Source organism: Colletotrichum spaethianum (assembly GCF_022836535.1).
Source record: "Colletotrichum spaethianum MAFF 239500 DNA, contig24, whole genome shotgun sequence".
NCBI classification, from domain to species: domain Eukaryota; kingdom Fungi; phylum Ascomycota; class Sordariomycetes; order Glomerellales; family Glomerellaceae; genus Colletotrichum; species Colletotrichum spaethianum.
The window spans coordinates 357877-375590 of NW_026054794.1; the positions used below are offsets into that span (position 1 = coordinate 357877).

Consider the following 17714-nt stretch of genomic DNA (forward strand, 5'->3'; position numbering starts at 1 on the left):
TCGGCGGACCCAGCCAGCCTAGTAGCGTGCGTGCCTAGACCACATAAAGTCATTTTAGAGTGATGCGATGCCCGGACGCACAGAGGTACCTTAATGCCTTAGGGTACCTAGGTAGATAAGGTACCCCTAGAGATTATTCTGCAGCCTGAAGGGGCAGCCCACTGAGCCAAGTTCCCTGGTGGGTGGTGCGTGGGTGGTGCGTGGGTGGTGCATGTGATGTATCACTGCCCCGGGCCAGTGTGCCAATGGTACCCGTAAACCTTGACGTCGCCGAGACGAATCGTTCTCCATCATCCTCCTCCAACTTGAGCGTCCCCTTTCTCCATTTTCCATCTCAATTCCTACGAACGCCACGACCTGCCCTCCGCCGCCCACGATAAAACAAATCTGCCCCGGAACCCCGACAACTCGATTCCCTGCGAACCGCGACGACAACCCACGATTGTATACACCACTACCCCTCGTGCCCTCCCCTGAAAATCCGCCGTAAGTCGCAGCCGGATCTTCCCCCGCCCAGACCGCTTCCATAGCCATAGCGAACAAACGACCACGACGACTAACGTTCATACCTCGTCAAGACAATGAAGTTGCACTACATCGGAGTACGTCTTTCTTCCCGCTTCGTCCTATCTGCGCGGTGGATTGATTGCGAATAAGCCCGCCTGTCGCCGTGGCGCTTCAATCTCGACATGTTGCTGACGTTTTTGCGCCCCGCGTAGATCCTTCGCAATGACAGCAAGCCCGCCGTCGAGCTGTGCAGCGAGATGGAACTGTCGGCATACTCGAGATTTACTAGGGGTTGGTACACCACGGTGCGCGAGGGAGGTGCCTTCGCTACGAACGGAGCGCCCGCTTGGAGCCTACACCCACCTCGCGATCGAATTGGACTGACGATGCTGTAGGGAGCTACGCTGAGTTCATGACTCTGTTTTCTAAGAAGGTCGCAGAGTCGACACGCCCTGGCCAGAGGCAAGACATCGAGGAGGGCGACAACACGTTCCACTGCGTGGGAAGAAGCGAGGGTATCTGTGGCGTGTAAGTCGACGGGCCTCCTCTCCGGATCCGTCCCTAAGGGGTGTGTATCTGCGAAAGTCCAAGAGGATGATATTAACGGTTCCGTTGCAGTATCATTTCAGACCATCAGTACCCGAGTCTAGTCGCTCATCAGCTGCTCTCCAAGATGTATGTTCAACCGCTGGCCAACCGCCAAGCCTCTCCAACCGAGTAGGACCATGTACTGACCGAACCACCAAGCGTTGACGAGTTCCTCACCAAGCACCCCCGCTCCACGTGGGCGACAGGCGAGCCCAATCTCGCCCTCCCCGAGCTCAAGGAGTACCTCACCAAGTACCAGGACCCGCAACAAGCCGACTCCATTCTCAAGATCCAGAAGGAGCTCGACGAGACCAAGATTGTGCTGCACAAGACTATCCAGAGCGTTCTGGAGCGTGGTGAGAAGATTGACGACTTGGTGGCCAAGAGTGATGGCCTGAGCTCCCAGAGCAAGATGTTCTATCGTAAGTCGTCGTTCAGACGTACTGTTTCACATCGCCCAGAAGCTGACCCCCCTCACAGAGCAGGCAAAGAAGCAAAACTCATGCTGCATCGTCATGTAAATCCGGCCAACTCCCTCGAGCCTCTCTCATGTCCTTATTTGGTCATTTCATGTCTGGCGTTGGAACCCCCTTTGGACTCGTTTCAGCATAAACGCTCGCTCTGGTCACGCTCGCTAGGCTGTTTTCCCGCAAGCAAGAACGTCATTGTTTCTCTTTTTGCAAGAAGTTCCTTTCTCTGGAGGAGGAAGGGCGTGTTCATATATTCCACCCTACACGTGCAGCAACGGTTTCGGGTAGTGACAAGGGACGATGGTTCAGGATTAATACAATTCTTCCGTAGCGAACGTCACAGAGACTGTCCCAATTTGAGACACGGGCTATCCCGAGCGTGAGACATTGCACGGCAGTTGACTTGCACTCCTGCAACTTCCAAGATCCGGCCTCGATGGAGACGGCCATGTCCGTACTGGCTCGTTCCAGAGGACACCCCTTTCTACTTGCTGCCTCAATGCCGTCTGATACTGCTGGATGGCATCGTCAGCGCGGAAAAGACGATCGCCATCGGTTGTGTCAGCCCTACCCCATCCTCCTAGTAATCAGTCCGGACACGAGCCATCGACCACAACTCTCTACACTAGATTCGCGGGCACGCCAGAATGCGAACGCTCAGGAGAGCCAGGTATTCCTTGTCAGAGTCCCCAAGCCGCGCTGAACCCACACGGCATGCCTGGGATTCAAGCCTTCTGTGTACCAACCGTCGCTGAGTGAGAGTACTCTTACGGGGATGTTCAACCGAATTGCACGAACTGCTCCGCCTCGAGAGCGGTACACCAGGAATCAAGGTTGAGAGTATAAAAATATGCGTGCGATGTGTAAATTTAAGCTTTACGATTATCCAAAGGAACAAACTCCCAAAGGCTTTCGTGTCAGCCTTTCTTCTTCATTTCAGAGTAACTTGCCGCTGATCTGACCAGGGAGCGCAAGAAGAAGAAGACAAAAAAAATTGGACAGATGTTTTCATCCCATCCACCAACGCGCCGCGCCGCCTCCGTGTCTCCTTCCCAACAGTGGTATCGATGCGGAAAACTCGAACCCTCTAGGGGCCGTGTTGTGAACAACAAATGAGACGAATGAAGAGTATCGCCCAGATAGCCCGTAAAAATACATGTTTCGTTGCTTCGCTTGCAAGAGGGAGAAGAGCTTTTTGCTTTTTCTGTCTGATGCCTCCGCCCAACCATCCACACAGCCCGCCCGCAAACTCATGATGATCTCTCTCCGAAAACGCATAGATTCAGACGTGGAATCAGGTATACCAAGGTTCACCTCCCCAAGAAAAGATACGTCGTCATCCATTCCAATCATAGTCAAACAATGGTCCTCCAGAATAATAGGGTAAAAACATGAGAAACAAGGTGGAGTAAGGGAATAAGTGGGTGACTGCTGAGAACGTGGTCAAAATGACAAAGGGTGGTGGTGCCAAATGTGGATGGCGAAGCCGGGTCGCCATCGAAAGAGTGGACGAAGGGAAATATGAAGAGTGTCCGAAAGATGACTAGTGTCGTAAACATCACATGGAAACGTGTCGGTGCAATTACGCCTACTCGCCCTCGACGATGATGCGTTCGCTCTTGCGGTTCTGCGCAATCTGCTGCTCAAACGTCTCCCCGGAGACGATGAGCGTCGGAGTGGAGCTCTTTGTCGACGACAAACGCTCGTTCCTGCCAACTGTGATGGTCGACGCAGGGCTCCCGAGGGCAGAGCTGGCCGCGCCGCCGCCGACGCGGACGGCCTTGGGCTTCAGGGGCGGAGCATCTGGCGTTGCTGCCGCGAGATGCTAATCTGCCTTGCGATGGAGATCTCCACGGCGGCACGGAGCGCGTCGTCGGGCTCCGACCCGTCAAAAGATGGCTTTGTCATGTGTGTCTGGACGGACGACACCGACGCGGGGGAATGATCCTTTGCGCTGGGCGCAGCGCTCGAGGGAGCGGTCGAGTTGGATGGCGTGACCATCTGCCACGCAGGCTCGTAGATGGTCGGCTTCAGCTGCTCTGTTAGGTGGATTTCCTCGAATTCGTCATCAGTGGTGGGCGACTCGAGTGTGAGGCCCGAATGTTCGGGGTCGAAGACGATTTCTCGCGCAGCGGGCTCCGGCGGTTGATGGGGTTGGCGACTTCTCGTCTCGGGTGACGGGGTCTTCCTCCTCGCGGCTTCTCGGTGCGTTTCTGCGGGTGCGAAGCTTGCCCTTTGTGGGGATGAGAGCAAGGCGGGCGACGTGTTCGAGCGGTATCGGGGAGATTGGGGAGGGTTGTTCGCCGACTCTGAGGGAGTTGCTGGAAACAGTGAAAGCGAGAAGGCCGGTGACTTGAGCGGCTGTGGTGATGTCACTCTGCGGCCCCTGGTCCGATCTCTGTCCTCCTCTTCCTTGATGACCTTGTCGTTGATTGTCTTCAGTCTGTCCAGCGTGGCTTGCCGCCTCGCCAGAAGCGAGGATGCCATTTGTGATGCATGCTGCTCTGCCGTCGAATCATGCGATCCTTGTGGTTGCCCCAAAACGTTACCAAACATGACACTGTAACGTTCCATCTTGATGCTTGGGATCTCAACGTTCAAGAAACCACCCGAAGGCTTCGGCGGCAACGCCGGCACTCCCATCGACACATGCACGGGTGCCGAGATATCAGACTTCTTGACACTTCGTGTTGATCGCGTTGATGCCATCCTACTCAATAGTTTTGGGCCCTTGGAGTCTTTCGGACTTGGGGCGCTACCGGACCGGTTGTGTGTGAGCGGATCATTGGCGGCTTGCTGTCTGCCGGCCTCCTTTCCGTGTTCCGTCTTCCCAAGTCACTGGCCTGATTACTCGTCGGTAAACTATCGAAGTCTGTCCCGTTGGCTGGTGATTGCTGCAGGTTCATGGGTTGAGAGATGGCAACGGGGGACGATGCCAGTCTCTTGCTCTTCGAACGCCCGAACAGTTTCCATCTTCCTGACTTCTGTTTCGGTGCCGGCGAAGGTTCCGGTGCTTCCTGCGGTGGTTCCGGCGAGGCCCTGATCATGCTGGTGCTCATGCTGGATGCCTGTGGTTGCCAATCGTTTCTCGTTGAGGGGACCGGCGATGCCAGGAACTCGCGGGACGCAGTGAACTCGGGCGGCGGGTGTGTCGGGCTCCCTATCGCCATGCCTATTGCGATCGTTCCCATGTTGCTGTCCATGGAGTCTGGTGTCTGTGTCCTGACGGTGAATGTGCGCGCGGGCGAGAAGTCGTGTGAGAAGTCGCCGGGACTCTCTACTGGGGACGCTGGGTTGTCCCGTATCGGTATGTGATATGACTTGTAACCTCCTCGAGCCGAAGAGTGAGGCCTGACGTACATATCATCTTTGGACATGCGTCTATCAAAGGTCTTGAAGCTGGCCGTGCTGTAGTTATGAGGCAAAAGACCCCCGCTAGTGCTCGGCCGCTCAGCCATGGTCGATGATGCCTTGGAACGAGGAGGTGTGGGCAGAGGGCGATGGCGGTATGTGTTACGAGTTTCAACGGCAGCAACGGCGGCGGCGTCGGCCTCGGCAGCATCCTCTGGAAAGAAGGGCATGACCTCGTTTTGAGAAACGCCCGAGTCTTCCTTGGTCTGTTGGAAACTTGACACAAGACCCGGCGACCCCAGGACGGGGGACTCTGGACCGTGCGTCTGCGCACCACTGGGGGGCCTCCACCAATCCTCATGCTCTTCATAGATCTGGAACGATGGACCAATTTGAACATGCTCCCGTAATAGTGCAGGAAGGACTGCACAATGCTGGCGCCTAGCCAATCCTTGTTGACAGGGCTAAACAGCAAGAACTGGGCTGGCTGCCGAGGACGTGGAGCGGGGTGATCGGTTTCGAAAATGGAGTTGATGAGAAACGGTTGCAGAACTAGTAGAACCGAAGGATTAGAAAGAAAGCTGTCAACCACCCGGCTGTGGAGGCAGGAGTATGTGTGAGGGAGAGAAGAAGGAGACTGTCAATTCGTAGATGGAACGAAAAGAGACCGAAGACCCGATGAAAAAAGAGACCCCCGAGCCCATATGCAGAGAACAGGAGAGGACCCAGACAAGGGTACACTGACTTAACTCTACTTTGATATCATTCCCTCTGATTTTGCCTCTGCAGGGCCTACTCAGAGCCCAGAAGCCCTCGTTTTCCCACCCCCAGCACGCGACTCGCAACTTGGTCGCCTGTTTGAGATTGATAGGACGGATATTTTAGGGGGGGGGGCAGATCAACGCAAGGATGATGAACCTGGACATCCTGTCCATGGGGTGGCCTGTGGATCAAGGGTCCCGGTTGTTTTTGAACGACAAGTCACGTATCTTCTGCGGTTGAGTGGAGGTCTTACGGTTTCGTGTGTCAGACTAGCCAGAACTGTAGGGAGCACGGCTGCGAAGCATGATTAACGGAGTCGTCAGCTGCGTGGTAACCGAGAAGCCCAGAAACTCTGGATGGTCTGAATGTGTTCTGACACTGCCGTGCGGCGTGCGCTCCCGGGTTGGCTGAGAGGGTGGAAGGGGTAAGGGAGGGGCCTGGAAGCTGACAGCTGATGAGTGAGTGCTTATTCGTGAATAGCCTCAAATGACTCCATCGCAGACGCCACGGGCGGTTCCCGGCAATCTCCAGTCTGGAGCTACTCATCACGGAGCTCATCAGAAGCAATCTGAAGCCTAATTGACGACGCCCACATGCCTTGATGGTTGATGTGTCCACCCCGTCGTATCGCGCCGTACCTTACCGCCGGAGAGAGAGAGAGCTAAAGAGCCCAGAAGAGAGGGATTCGAGAAGGATGGAAGAAGAGGGAGGGTCGCATCCGTGCTTGGTCTGCGGGACATCCTTGGGAGGCTGGGCTACCCCGGCCCGGGGTGCGCAAGCTTCAGGGCCGTCCCTGTCTTATTGCACGTCTTTTCGCCGTGGTTTACGCCCCCGTGGCCACAGACGCCGAACAAGCCTCATCTATGATGGAAATCGATCCGCAACGCTGGGGGAGAGTGCCACAGCTTTGATGCAGCTTGGACCGTTGTTGACGTCGCCGTCAACCCATCCAATGGTCCCAAGAGCATGATTGCACTGCCGGGATCCGAATCGACTTTGGAAGATGGGACTGGCCCAGCCCCGAAAATGGGTCATCTGGGAGCCGTCCACTTTGTTGCCTGGTGCCGCCAAGTGGTTTGCCCAACGGCGAACAGGCCGAAAAATTGCTTCATTTGAAGCTCAATCTCCCAGTCGATGCAGCCAGCGAATGAGTGGCACGACGTTGCAGTCGCGGATCCTCTCCGCACTGCTGGCTAACGACGCCCTGCCCGCGCATATCCCGATCCCCCACTGTGACATCAAACGGGCCTCTGGTTTTAAAATGAAAGGATCAGAGACGTTGTCGCTCATCCCGCATCCCACCAACCAATGTCCACAATCAAGGAATTAACCTTCTCACACAGGCTCTGTCTGCCCAGCGTGACGCCAGCGCTGGCTGCTGTAATTTTCTCAAATCTTGCTTGTTTCCTGGCACATTTCCCACCGCTTGTTGGACCCATCGCCTTGCAGGTGTCTTAGTCTCGTGAGACGGGCATAATAACCCGTTATGTTCCATTATACGACCATGCAATTATACTGCGAACACGATGCGCATCGCTCGCAACTCCTGGAAGTTGCTGAGATGGGAGACGCTCTCAATTGCGCGAGATTGGTGGTTTGCAGAAATAATTACGGCATGAGTCTCTCGCCTAAGGGGTCATCGTTTGGGGGAATTTGGGGACGACACACCCTAGTGCTTCGTATGCGACCTGCTGCCCAAATCGACGGTTTGCCCAGGCATCCAAGAGGGGCATGCGATGGGTGACGCATTGATAACAAGGTGTCGTATTGAAACAGAGTTCCAGGGACACGGAGCGCTGTCGCTTGGCATCGCCGAATACTGGAGACGTTGTTGTTTTTTAACAAGTCTTTGGTGTTCAGTTATATACTGCAACGTTTGGGCCTTGTCGCCGACAAGCCAGCCGGCCTTTCTCGATCCATGGTACCTAGACCCGTTGTCGAGTGATATCTGGCTCCGAATTACATCAAAGGATCGCTGTACATCGAAGAGCTCTGTGTGGCGAGGCCGACCAGGTTGAGACGTAGACGGGAGCGAGAAGAGAACCGGAGGTGCGGCAAGACTGCTCAGCGACCGAGTTTCAACTGTGTCGACCAGGGTTCGCCAATCGAATGATCGTCTCAAGATTGCAAATCCACCAGCGAATCTCACATGGCCAGAGGGTGGACGAGGGCCTTGCAATTGGCGAGAAGAAAATGTTCCGGCATTCCGATTGCTTGTTGGTGATTTCGCTTCTGCAAAGATACCAACCCGCTGCCCCTGAAGGCGTCGTAGCCAGACAGGCCCTTGCTCTGTACTGCAACATGCTCTTGCGCCAAGAGGTAAGCACAATGCCATCAAGAGGCAAAATTGGTTTAATGGACAGTAAACCGTTTCCGGAAAGTTCGTCTGAAGTGACTACTCGTATCCTTCTTGTTTTGCCCTTGATGTGCAGTTGCTCGTGTAGCCAGCCTTCAAACCGCTGGCTTGCAGGAGCATTTCGCTGTTGACCTGTGCTGAGTGGTTGGAAGACGACTTAGTCCGGCTACCTCAAGGTTCGAAATCGGATTGCGCTAGGCGTACCGCGACCGAAACGAAGGGACAAAAGTCAAGTTCGGTTTCTTTAATTCTTTATCTTGTTCTTCTTCTTCTTTCTCCCCAGTACTCCTTGATTCATGTTGCAGTCGCGTAAGTTCTTCTCCGTCGATGGGCTGAGCGATTCGACCATCTAAAGATGAAGATCTGGGGTCCTAATGGGACGACCAGAGACCACGTCGATCAAGTAAAGTTGAGACACCAGCGATCCGTTGTACAATCGTAGGCGCCCTAGACGACGATCGATTGACAGTGTAGCATCCCGTGAGAGGCTCGTGTAGGAACGACTCGCACAGAGGGTCTATGCCTGCTCAGTCGATCGGAGGTGCATAATGGTCAGCAGTAGTCATCCGATAAGAGAAGTTAAAGCCTTCGATGGATGTTCTACAGAGTTAAAAACCAAAATGGCGGGGACGAAGAAGTTACAAGACCGCGAGTCGGTTGGGCGGATGACTGAACGAACCCGAGCTGCATGGACGTGGAAGTACCTCACCGAGCTGTCTAGAGCTGTCTTTGCGAACGGACCTTGACCGTCGGTGCCCGTGTTCTCCTGATATTGCCTCTTGCACATTGCATACTACCATACTATGTAGAGCAGCAGTGGCATTAGTCTTGGAGGTAAGTGAGTTGACTTCAAGCAGATGCAGGGCTCGAAAGTATGCCGGCCGGCTTGGCGCGTTTGATGACGGGGATGGGTGCTGTTGTGGCTGAGGCGAGCATGACATGTGGCGTCCTGAGGCGGTGGTTTTACCTAGCTCAGTGGAAGCGGCCGACGCCAGAGATCCCGCACTGTGTCTCAACCGACTGACTTCACACAGTCACCCCGCCATCACGTGATTAATCCGTGCGTTTGGCGGGGCAGATTCCGTAAGTTGGACGGTGCTCTTCCTTGCTGGCGGACGCTAATTACACAGCATTGGTCGGAAGGCAAGGTACGGGCTCCAAAGGCGGTGATGGGAAGACCCGGCGGATCATGGAGAATGGCGGGAGTGACTCGTCGGGTGGATTGACTTGGAAAAACAGCATCATGGTATTTGTCGGGGGATGAGGCTGAGTTGCGAAATTAAATAAAAAAGGGAGCAAAATATGGTGAGATGTCCGGATATGGCCCAGCGGCTTGTGGTAATCATGCTGCTGCTGCTGCTGCTTGCTGTATGACACCCATGACACCCGTGGATTTCCAGGACAAAGCAGAGATGCCGAGAGTGGAAGCAACGAGAAGCACAGGTACTGGCCTAGTCGCAAAGGGCGCTGAAGAAAGTACCCCGCACCGCTACTTTGGCACGAGCAACGACCTCTCAACAGGTAGCGCGGTACCCCGCCCGGCCCGCTGGACCTAAAAACTGGTGTACCTCTTGGGAGGGGCACGTCAGGCAGGAAGAGGAACAAGAAACATCAACAGTCACAAACCGAATTCCTCTCTCTCCCCCCCATATCCCACACCGCGTCCAAGCTTGAGCTTTTACACACCCCTTCGACATACAGAAGCTTCTTGTCTCTTCCTCTTTAATTTGCACCAGCGAGCACTAGTCTCTTGTTTCTCTCCCTCCTTCACAATGTCGTGGCAAGGTAAGCCCATCGCAGTGCTGTGCAGTCCCCCGACAGATGCCGATGCGGCGGTGGCAGCTCCCCCAAGGAGAGAGGCCATCCCCAAGAAAAACCCCACCTTAGGAAGCAGAGAGCTAACCATCTCATCGCAGCTTACGTTGACACCAGGTAGACTCGCACCAGCTCCCTCCACGGCGTTCTCGTCTCGGGGAGGACTCGATGGATTATACACGGACTGAAAACTGATGTGGATATTGTAGCTTGGTTGGCACTGGCCATGTTGACAAGGCCGCCATCATCAGCATCGCTGGCGACAGCACGTGGGCGTCCACCGCCGGCTTCACCGTACGTTGGACCTCATTCCCGGCCGCCCCTTCTACCGAAATGTTTGTACCTTCACCGTGCTGACAATTTGCTTCGCGCATCGCAGCTCTCCGCCACCGAGATGAAGGTTATTGCAGACATTGTCAAGGGCGACACGGCCGTCAAGGACAAGGCCTTTGCCGATGGTCTCTTCATTGGCGGTGAAAGATACGTCATGGCCCGTGCCGAGGAGGGTGCTATCTACGCGCGCAAGGTTGGTCGACACTGCAATTGACACTACACTACATACAAAGTCTAACAGGACCGTTCAGGGCAAGGAGGGCATCGCCGTTGCCAAGTCCACCCAGGCCGTTCTCCTCGGCCACCACAGCGAGAACCAGCAGGCCGGCAACGCTACGCAGGCGGTGCAGAAGCTGGCGGACTACCTCGTCAGCGTGAGCTACTAGACTACCAGCGTGGAGTGGATTGGCGCAAAGGGAGGCGGGAGGTTTACATTTCGAGGCATCCCCGGAGAGTTGTTACTGTGTGCGAGGCAGGCTGGGCATCTCGCTCCCACACACACCCACAAACGAGGATTTGACATATGAATCGACGAATACTAGAATAGCAAGAGTTACCAATGGCGGAATCTTTGCTTGGCCGCGGCCGCGTCCCAAGGATACAGACCCAGCAAATCACGCGTGTTCCGAAGTCCAAGTGCCACTCCAGATCGAACATGTCCAAGCGTCTTTCATTTCAGTCGTTACGTGTGATCTGACCTCATGCCTCTGCTGAGGCTACCCGTCTAACTCTGTCGAGTGCACAATCAAATACAGAACACGCCTTGCCAAGCCTCCCTCCGACTCAAGCCGCGCCATTGTGGTATACAATCCGTCTATACACTATCCCCACAGCCGATTAATGAGTGCCCGAAAATTATTGATGCGCCATGGCTCCAGCTCCGACCAGGCCACACTGGTGAGCTTTACACGGGCAGCTCGGCGTTCCGCCGTCCGACCCCAGACCGATCGACCGCAGCTCCAATGTACGGCCCGATAACAGGGATGTTGCGCGCGAACGCGGCGATGGTGCCAAGGAAGTCACCAAAAAGGACCATGATGCCGTAGAGCTCGACGCAAAAGCCGATCAGGGGCCACCGCAGCAGAATCAGGGCAAGCCCCGCGAAGAAGGCCGCCGTGCCCTTTGCCTTTTGTTTCCGCGCGAAGAACAGGAGCGTCTTTTGGGGTCCGATGATGATGGTCAGGCCGATGAGGAAGAGGATCTAGCGGGCGCGCAAACGAGGGTCAGCTTATTGTGGTTTGCACTGTGACGGATGGGTTGGGTTGAATGTTTCTCGTTTCAGGGAGGCGAGGGAGGGCTTCGTACGTTTCCCATGGCAAGCCTGCGGGAGATCACTTAGCTGCGCCCGCTACAAGAGGAATTTAGAGCGGGAGGATGGCTTACATGGCCCGATCGAAGAAGAGCATCACTCCGCCGATGAGGAAGAAACCGCCTGGTCAAGCGCAAAAAGCTGGCGTCAGCTCCGGTGAACTCTTGTCTCGTCTTTTGCTCTTCTATGCGCCAGAGCTTTGGCAGGGCGCAAACTTACCTCCGGAGCAGAAAATCACCCCGATTTCTGCAAGGCATATTAGCTGTGATCCCTCCTGAGAAGCAGAGCTCTGGAAGTGGCAGGGCGCTGCCGTCGTAGAGCTCCGTGGCGCAAAGACGTACTCTGAGTATCGGACATCCACATTGACGACATCTTCGATAGCTTTGGGTCGGGTGTACCGGACTGGGGGGGCTTTCGATTCGGGCTGATTAGAGGTGTGTTTCTTCAGTCGTATTCGAACTCGACGCGTTAATGAGGACTGCAAATTAGGAGCAAGGCGAGATACGTGGAATTGGTAGGTACGGTAGGTATTAGCTCATTGTTGGGCGAACAAGAATGTACTTTTTGGTTAGACAAAGAACAGATCACCAGGGGTTAGGATGCCTTGGTTTCTGGCACGCGAGCAGGGGTCTTTGCTGCTGCAGTGCTACAAGCTGTTGCTACTGCCGCGCCATCACGGATCTCTTGGACGCGCGGGTGCACTAAGAAAATCAGAAGCAAACGGCCCGGGCATCGGCCAGGGCATCGGCCAATCAGGCGGGTCCGTGGATTTTCCCCCCAGAGACGGATTTAACACACAGCGATTGGAAAATTCAGAACTCCCTTTTCCTCCTCCCATCCTCACTACATTCTTGTTTACTTTTTGCGATGGAGCGCTCGACAACACACGCATGACATGTAGATGGCTGGCAGGGTTTGCGATTCATGCTGGCGCACCGTCTCATAGATCGCGCATTGTTTGAAGCTTGTTGACTCGGCAGAGAGGTGTTCGCATTCTCTTCTGTGCTGGAAACTCCGCTCGCCAAGGTTACACAAGATGGCAGACTTGGCTCTGGATGAGGCATCTTCCCGATTGCCGCAACGTCTCACTCAAGCTTGTTGGGCGGACCTTCCAGGGCTCATCTTCTCTCCTATCCAATGTCAGACGAGAACAACGTCCGAAGTAACAACAATAGTGGTTGCTGGCAGACACCAATACGTGCTGTACCGCACTGCCACTAGCAGACTCGACAAGCGTCTGGTCTGTCAACACATGGTGGGTGACAACATAAACTGCTCTTGCAGTTCTGCCGCGGCGGCCGTAGCTCTCAAGCTATGGCAACTGAGTATCGTCTCCCCATACGTTCTCGGTAATCTGTCGATTCACAGGCGGAGAACAACCAGTTGATCACGATTAAGCCGGAGTGTCATCTAGCACCCTCTGCTGAAAGGCATTGGGCTGTATAGTTGAGATTTGACTTTGTTGGTCGCACATATGATTCCGTTTCCAGCCCGTAGCTAGCTTCTATGAATTACAACTCAAAGACATTCCCGTACGCATGCTTGTCCCCCTTTCATCCGTGACTCCATAGCTTGGTAACAGCAAAGATGCAATCCCTAAAACGCCTCGTCGCAGGTGTCGCAAACCACCCGTCCCAGTAATGCAGCATGCCCGTAACCCAGTCTATTTGAGGACGGTATGCGCGCCACGCGCCTCGAGGTACTGCTCGGCTGCGCCCTGCGGCAAGGTCCGAATCAGTCCAAACACCTCCTTGTCGTGATAGCGCAGCCGCGTCTTGGGGTCGATGTACGGCGCCGGCAGGCCAGTGATGTCGCAGTACCGCTTCGTGTGCGCCAGCGACGGCGCCGACTCGATGTTGGTGTACGTCACATTGGGTCCCGGGGCGCCGCTGCCGCCGTTGGGCCGCAAACTCTTCTCGAGGACCAGCTTCGACAGGCTACGCGAGGCTTGCGCCAGGTTGGGGTTGTCGTTGCCGTTGCCGACCGGGTTCGCGGGCGTCGAGGTGCCGCTCGTTGAGAGGCCGTCGTCGCCGCCGCCCTGCTTGTCTGCGGCGGGCGTGGCCGCGGCGCTGGCTTCCTCTTGTTGCGGGGTCGCCATGGCTGAGGCCTCGCGGCGGGAGGCATCGCCGAGGATGGTCTTGATGTTCTTGTTGCGGCGCTGGTTGGGGCGCCAGGATGGGTTTCGGAAGCTCTTGTGGATGGAGTGGATGTCGAGCTCGTCAAGGAGCGCCTGGTGGGCGATTTGCGCCTCCGTTGCTTCTTTCGGGGCCGCCATGTTTTCGTGTTCGTGGTATCGTGGGTGAATGGGTTCTCGGACAGGGTCTCGGGGGCGTTGCCGGTCGAATTGAAGGCGGACGGGTGGTCGCGCACAGTGGTTGAAGCAGTGGCAGGGGAGCTTATTCTGCCGGGCTTGACCGCTTGTATAACCAACTCGGTGAGCTCGGTGTGAAGCCCCAAGGCTATTGCACTGGGGCACTGGCTTTCGTGGGGTATCGCACTGTGAGTAAACAAACACATCACAATCGCAGACTCAAGCCCCGACAAGATGGTATGGTGACAACTCGTAGGACTTGGTTGATACAGAGAGCACAGAAAACTGATGCTTTAACAGGAGAGTCCTCACGAGCATCAGCAGAACTTGCTGCTTTCGCGCATCATCACCAACGTGGTAAGGTACCCAACGTCAGAGCAATCCTAGATCAACGGCACTTACACGAAGATTAGGAAAAACTCAACGAGGCCGTCGTGGTCATGAACAAAGCTTTACAAGTACGTTTGTATGCTTGGTGACCGACTAAGCAATGATTGACCATGGATTCAGGAAATCAACATCCAGAACATGAACGTTGAGCTCGTCGCTCAGATGTTCAAGAACTACCAGTCCAATGTTTTGTTCCATCTTGAGGGTAAGTCTGCCGCCACGATGGATCTTATCGGTTACTAATTCTATGCCAGCGACCGATAACCTGAAGCCCCCTTCATAAAGGGAATGGGAAATCTGTTTCAACCGGGAAATGGATGAGGAATGAGACAAGATTGATGAACACTATTCGGGCGCAATTTGAATCCCGGAAACCGTAGAGTAAATACCCCATTAAGAAGCTGCCACTGCTCTGGCAGTTGAACCAAAGAAGAATCAAATAAAGTTGAATCAACCGATTGAAAACATTAGCTTTGCCATATTCGTCGCAATCTGCCATCTTATTTAGCAACGTCCCCTGGAGCATCTGTGAGCTTACGACCTAGGCCGGGCACTGGGATATACGTATACCAACACGCATTCACTGTAGGGGCAGCGCTAAGATCGCAAAGCCGCCCTGCAGCAACTGCTAGGGGTCCACTGAAATTTACAGCCTCGCAGCCTCGTAAGACGGGCGCATTACAGCTTCAACAACCACAATCGAATAGACGCATTGAACGTGCCGCACGTGACGTAAACGCTTGCTATTAACCTTTTCCGACGGGGGCGACCAGGCACGACCGACTTCGAACCAAACAACAACTGTCCGCTGCCCGAGCATGGTCTGTCGCGCCGCGACATCCTAAGACCTGACCACGAACACACGTCGCGATGGCGCCCTCAGCAACGGGCGAGATCCCCCTCTGCCCGCGCCCCCGGAGAGAACGTACCCACCCGCGAAGATATTCCCGGTGAAGGAGGCCAAGTTCGAGAAGCCGATCCCAGTGCAGCATGATGGACGGGAGAAGGCAATGGCGCAGTCGTCTGGGGGTGCGGCTATTGTCATTGACAATGGTGAGCTTCCCGAAAAGCCGTAGGTCATTACGAGCTATTCCCTGCTAACCATCATCATCACCAGGCTCTTCAGCTGTCCGCGCAGGATGGTCCTTTGAGGAGCAGCCGCGGTTGAACATCCCCCCGATCATGTCCAAGTACCGCGACCGAAAAGCTGGGAAGACGTACTCTTTCGCCGGCAGCGATTGCTACGCCGATACGACGGCGAGGAGCCACATTCGGTATGCGCACGAGCAAGGGACGGGCATAGTCAGCAACTGGGATGTCATGGAACACGTTCTCGATTATATCTTTCTCAAGCTCGGCTTGAACGGCGACGATGCGTCCATAGACATACCCATCGTCATGACGGAGACGGTGGCTAACCTGCCCTATTCCCGGAAATGTAAGCTGAACTTGGGGAAGCCTCATCGACTGCCTGACTGACGTCTATATAGCAATGACGGAAATCGTCTTTGAGTGCTACGGTGCTCCGTCACTAGCGTACGGTATCGATTCGCTCTTCTCGTACGCACACAACAAGGGAAACACGGGCATAGTGGTCTCGTCATCCTACACCTCTACGCATGTAATACCCGTTTACAACCACAAGGCGATGCTGAACCAAGCCACAAGGCTGAACTGGGGAGGATGGCATGCGGCAGAGTATCTGCTGAGGCTGATCCGGCTGAAATACCCTGCCTTCACAGGGAAGCTCAACGTGTCGCAGGCCGAGCACATGCTTCGCGACCACGCATACGTCTCAACAGACTACGACAATGAGCTTCGGGGCTACCTAGACTGGACCGGTCTTGAGGACCGGGACATCGTCATCCAGTACCCCTTTACGGAGGAGGTCATTGTGCAGAAAACCGAGGAGGAGCTGGCACGTATCGCCGAGCGGAAGAAGGAGAGCGGTAGACGTCTACAGGAACAAGCCGCGAAGATGCGTCTGGAGAAACTCATGCGCAAGGAGAACGAGCTCGAATCACTCAAGAAGCTCCAAGCCAAGCTAGAACAGCAGACCAACAAGAAGGAGGTCAGGCGGCTGTTGGACAGCAACGACCTCAAGGACGAAGCAGCGCTGGAAAGGGCCATCGCGACGCTGGAGAAGGCGGTCAAGAAGGCACGAACGAAGGACGTCGGCGGCGACCCCGCGGAGGAGCAGCAAGAGCCGGTGTTCGACCTCCTGGACGTGCCGGACGAGGAGCTCGACGACGCCGGCCTTAAGGCCAAGCGCCAACAGAAGCTCATGAAGTCCAACCACGATGCGCGCGCGCGCGCCAAGGCCGAGAAGGAAGCCGAGAAGGCCCGCATTGAAGAGGAGAAGCGGCTGGACGAGGAGCGCCGCGAGAACGACCTCGAGGGCTGGCTCGAGGAGAGACGCCAGGCCCGCGCCGTTACGCTCCAGAAGATGAAGGAGCGCGAGCGCCTCAAGCAGGATCTCGGCAACCGCAAGTCGCTCGCGTCGCAGATCCGCATGAAGAGCATCGCGAACCTCGCCTCAGATAACCCGACCAAGAAGCGCCGCCGCGGCGGGGACGATGACACCTTTGGTGCCAACGACGACGACTGGGGCGTGTACCGCCAGATCACAGTCGGCGACAACAGTGACGACGAGCAGGAGGAGGAAAACCTCGAGGCGAACCTCAAGACGTACGAGGAGGACCTGCTCCGCTACGACCCGGAGTTCACGTACGAGCACACGCACGAGGCGCAGACGGACTGGTCCAAGTCAATGCTGCACGCCTTCGCCCGCGGCCCGCGGCCGTTCGACGCGGGCTCTCAAGCCGAGCTGAACCAGATCCATCTCAACGTCGAGCGCATCCGCGTGCCCGAGGTCGTGTTCCAGCCGTCCATCGCCGGGGTCGACCAGGGGGGCCTCGTCGAGATCGTCGGAGACATACTCAACCAGCGCCTCGGCAGCGTCCCCAACCGCGACGACTTCTTGAAGGACATCTTCCTGACGGGCGGCAACACCCTCTTCCGCGGCTTCGACGAGCGCCTCCGCCAGGGCCTAACCCCGCTGCTCCCCGCCGACTCGCCGCTCGCCATCCGCCGCGCCCAGGACGCCCTCCTCGACGCCTGGAAGGGCGCCGCCGGCTGGGCGGGCTCGTCCGCATGGAAGGCCGCCACCATCACGCGGGAGGAGTACCAGGAGAAGGGCTCCGAGTATATCAAGGTAGGTCGCCATCCCCCAGTCCGCATTCTCGCATTCCATCCCTTTTCCGGTCTCTTGTCGACAGATGCTAACCTCCCGCTCCGCAGGAACACGACCTCGGCAACATGTCGTATGTATGATTAGTCAACCAGGAAAAGGGGCGCCTCGCAGCAAAGGGCGGGGGGAGGGTTCCAATGTTGGGGGGGGGGGTTCGTTAATCAGTCTGTCCCAGTTCAATGAAAAGCAAGCTTCGTCGCCTTCGTCCTGTGTGCTCTTGACTCGAGAATCCCAACCAACCACCATCCCCTATGCTCACAGGCAAAGTCGCG

The 17714-nt window shown here is 55.8% G+C and overlaps 9 protein-coding genes across 9 annotated transcripts; 5 read left to right on the top strand and 4 right to left on the bottom strand.

The window, feature by feature from the left end:
• Window positions 1–581: 581 nt before the first annotated feature.
• On the top strand, window positions 582–1039 carry ColSpa_08750 (synaptobrevin ykt6; the record flags this gene model as incomplete). The annotated part of the gene is made up of 3 exons (XM_049274962.1): window positions 582–602; window positions 720–825; window positions 903–1039. The coding sequence occupies 3 exons, from the start codon at window positions 582–584 to the stop codon at window positions 1037–1039; spliced, it is 264 nt and encodes an 87-aa protein (XP_049130919.1).
• A 141-nt stretch (window positions 1040–1180) lies between these two features.
• ColSpa_08751 (synembryn-like protein C3E7.04c) lies at window positions 1181–1616 on the top strand (the record flags this gene model as incomplete). The annotated part of the gene is made up of 3 exons (XM_049274963.1): window positions 1181–1224; window positions 1255–1517; window positions 1576–1616. The coding sequence occupies 3 exons, from the start codon at window positions 1181–1183 to the stop codon at window positions 1614–1616; spliced, it is 348 nt and encodes a 115-aa protein (XP_049130920.1).
• Window positions 1617–3153: 1537 nt separating this feature from the next.
• ColSpa_08752 (uncharacterized protein) lies at window positions 3154–4274 on the bottom strand (the record flags this gene model as incomplete). The annotated part of the gene is made up of 2 exons (XM_049274964.1): window positions 3154–3390; window positions 3420–4274. The coding sequence occupies 2 exons, from the start codon at window positions 4272–4274 to the stop codon at window positions 3154–3156; spliced, it is 1092 nt and encodes a 363-aa protein (XP_049130921.1).
• A 5-nt stretch (window positions 4275–4279) lies between these two features.
• ColSpa_08753 (uncharacterized protein) lies at window positions 4280–5146 on the bottom strand (the record flags this gene model as incomplete). Its single annotated transcript, XM_049274965.1, has 1 exon — window positions 4280–5146. The coding sequence occupies one exon, from the start codon at window positions 5144–5146 to the stop codon at window positions 4280–4282; it is 867 nt and encodes a 288-aa protein (XP_049130922.1).
• A 4660-nt stretch (window positions 5147–9806) lies between these two features.
• ColSpa_08754 (profilin) lies at window positions 9807–10568 on the top strand (the record flags this gene model as incomplete). The annotated part of the gene is made up of 5 exons (XM_049274966.1): window positions 9807–9819; window positions 9951–9966; window positions 10059–10143; window positions 10229–10375; window positions 10434–10568. 5 exons carry the CDS (start codon window positions 9807–9809, stop codon window positions 10566–10568), a joined length of 396 nt encoding a protein of 131 aa, XP_049130923.1.
• A 518-nt stretch (window positions 10569–11086) lies between these two features.
• Window positions 11087–11863, bottom strand: ColSpa_08755 (protein transport protein GOT1; the record flags this gene model as incomplete). Its single annotated transcript, XM_049274967.1, has 4 exons — window positions 11087–11383; window positions 11488–11503; window positions 11566–11614; window positions 11833–11863. The coding sequence occupies 4 exons, from the start codon at window positions 11861–11863 to the stop codon at window positions 11087–11089; spliced, it is 393 nt and encodes a 130-aa protein (XP_049130924.1).
• A 1291-nt stretch (window positions 11864–13154) lies between these two features.
• ColSpa_08756 (chromatin-remodeling complex subunit ies6) lies at window positions 13155–13766 on the bottom strand (the record flags this gene model as incomplete). The annotated part of the gene is made up of 1 exon (XM_049274968.1): window positions 13155–13766. One exon carries the CDS (start codon window positions 13764–13766, stop codon window positions 13155–13157), a length of 612 nt encoding a protein of 203 aa, XP_049130925.1.
• Window positions 13767–15202: 1436 nt separating this feature from the next.
• ColSpa_08757 (actin-like protein arp5) lies at window positions 15203–15671 on the top strand (the record flags this gene model as incomplete). Its single annotated transcript, XM_049274969.1, has 2 exons — window positions 15203–15245; window positions 15310–15671. The coding sequence occupies 2 exons, from the start codon at window positions 15203–15205 to the stop codon at window positions 15669–15671; spliced, it is 405 nt and encodes a 134-aa protein (XP_049130926.1).
• A 13-nt stretch (window positions 15672–15684) lies between these two features.
• Window positions 15685–17525, top strand: ColSpa_08758 (actin-like protein arp5; the record flags this gene model as incomplete). The annotated part of the gene is made up of 2 exons (XM_049274970.1): window positions 15685–17406; window positions 17493–17525. 2 exons carry the CDS (start codon window positions 15685–15687, stop codon window positions 17523–17525), a joined length of 1755 nt encoding a protein of 584 aa, XP_049130927.1.
• Window positions 17526–17714: the final 189 nt, after the last annotated feature.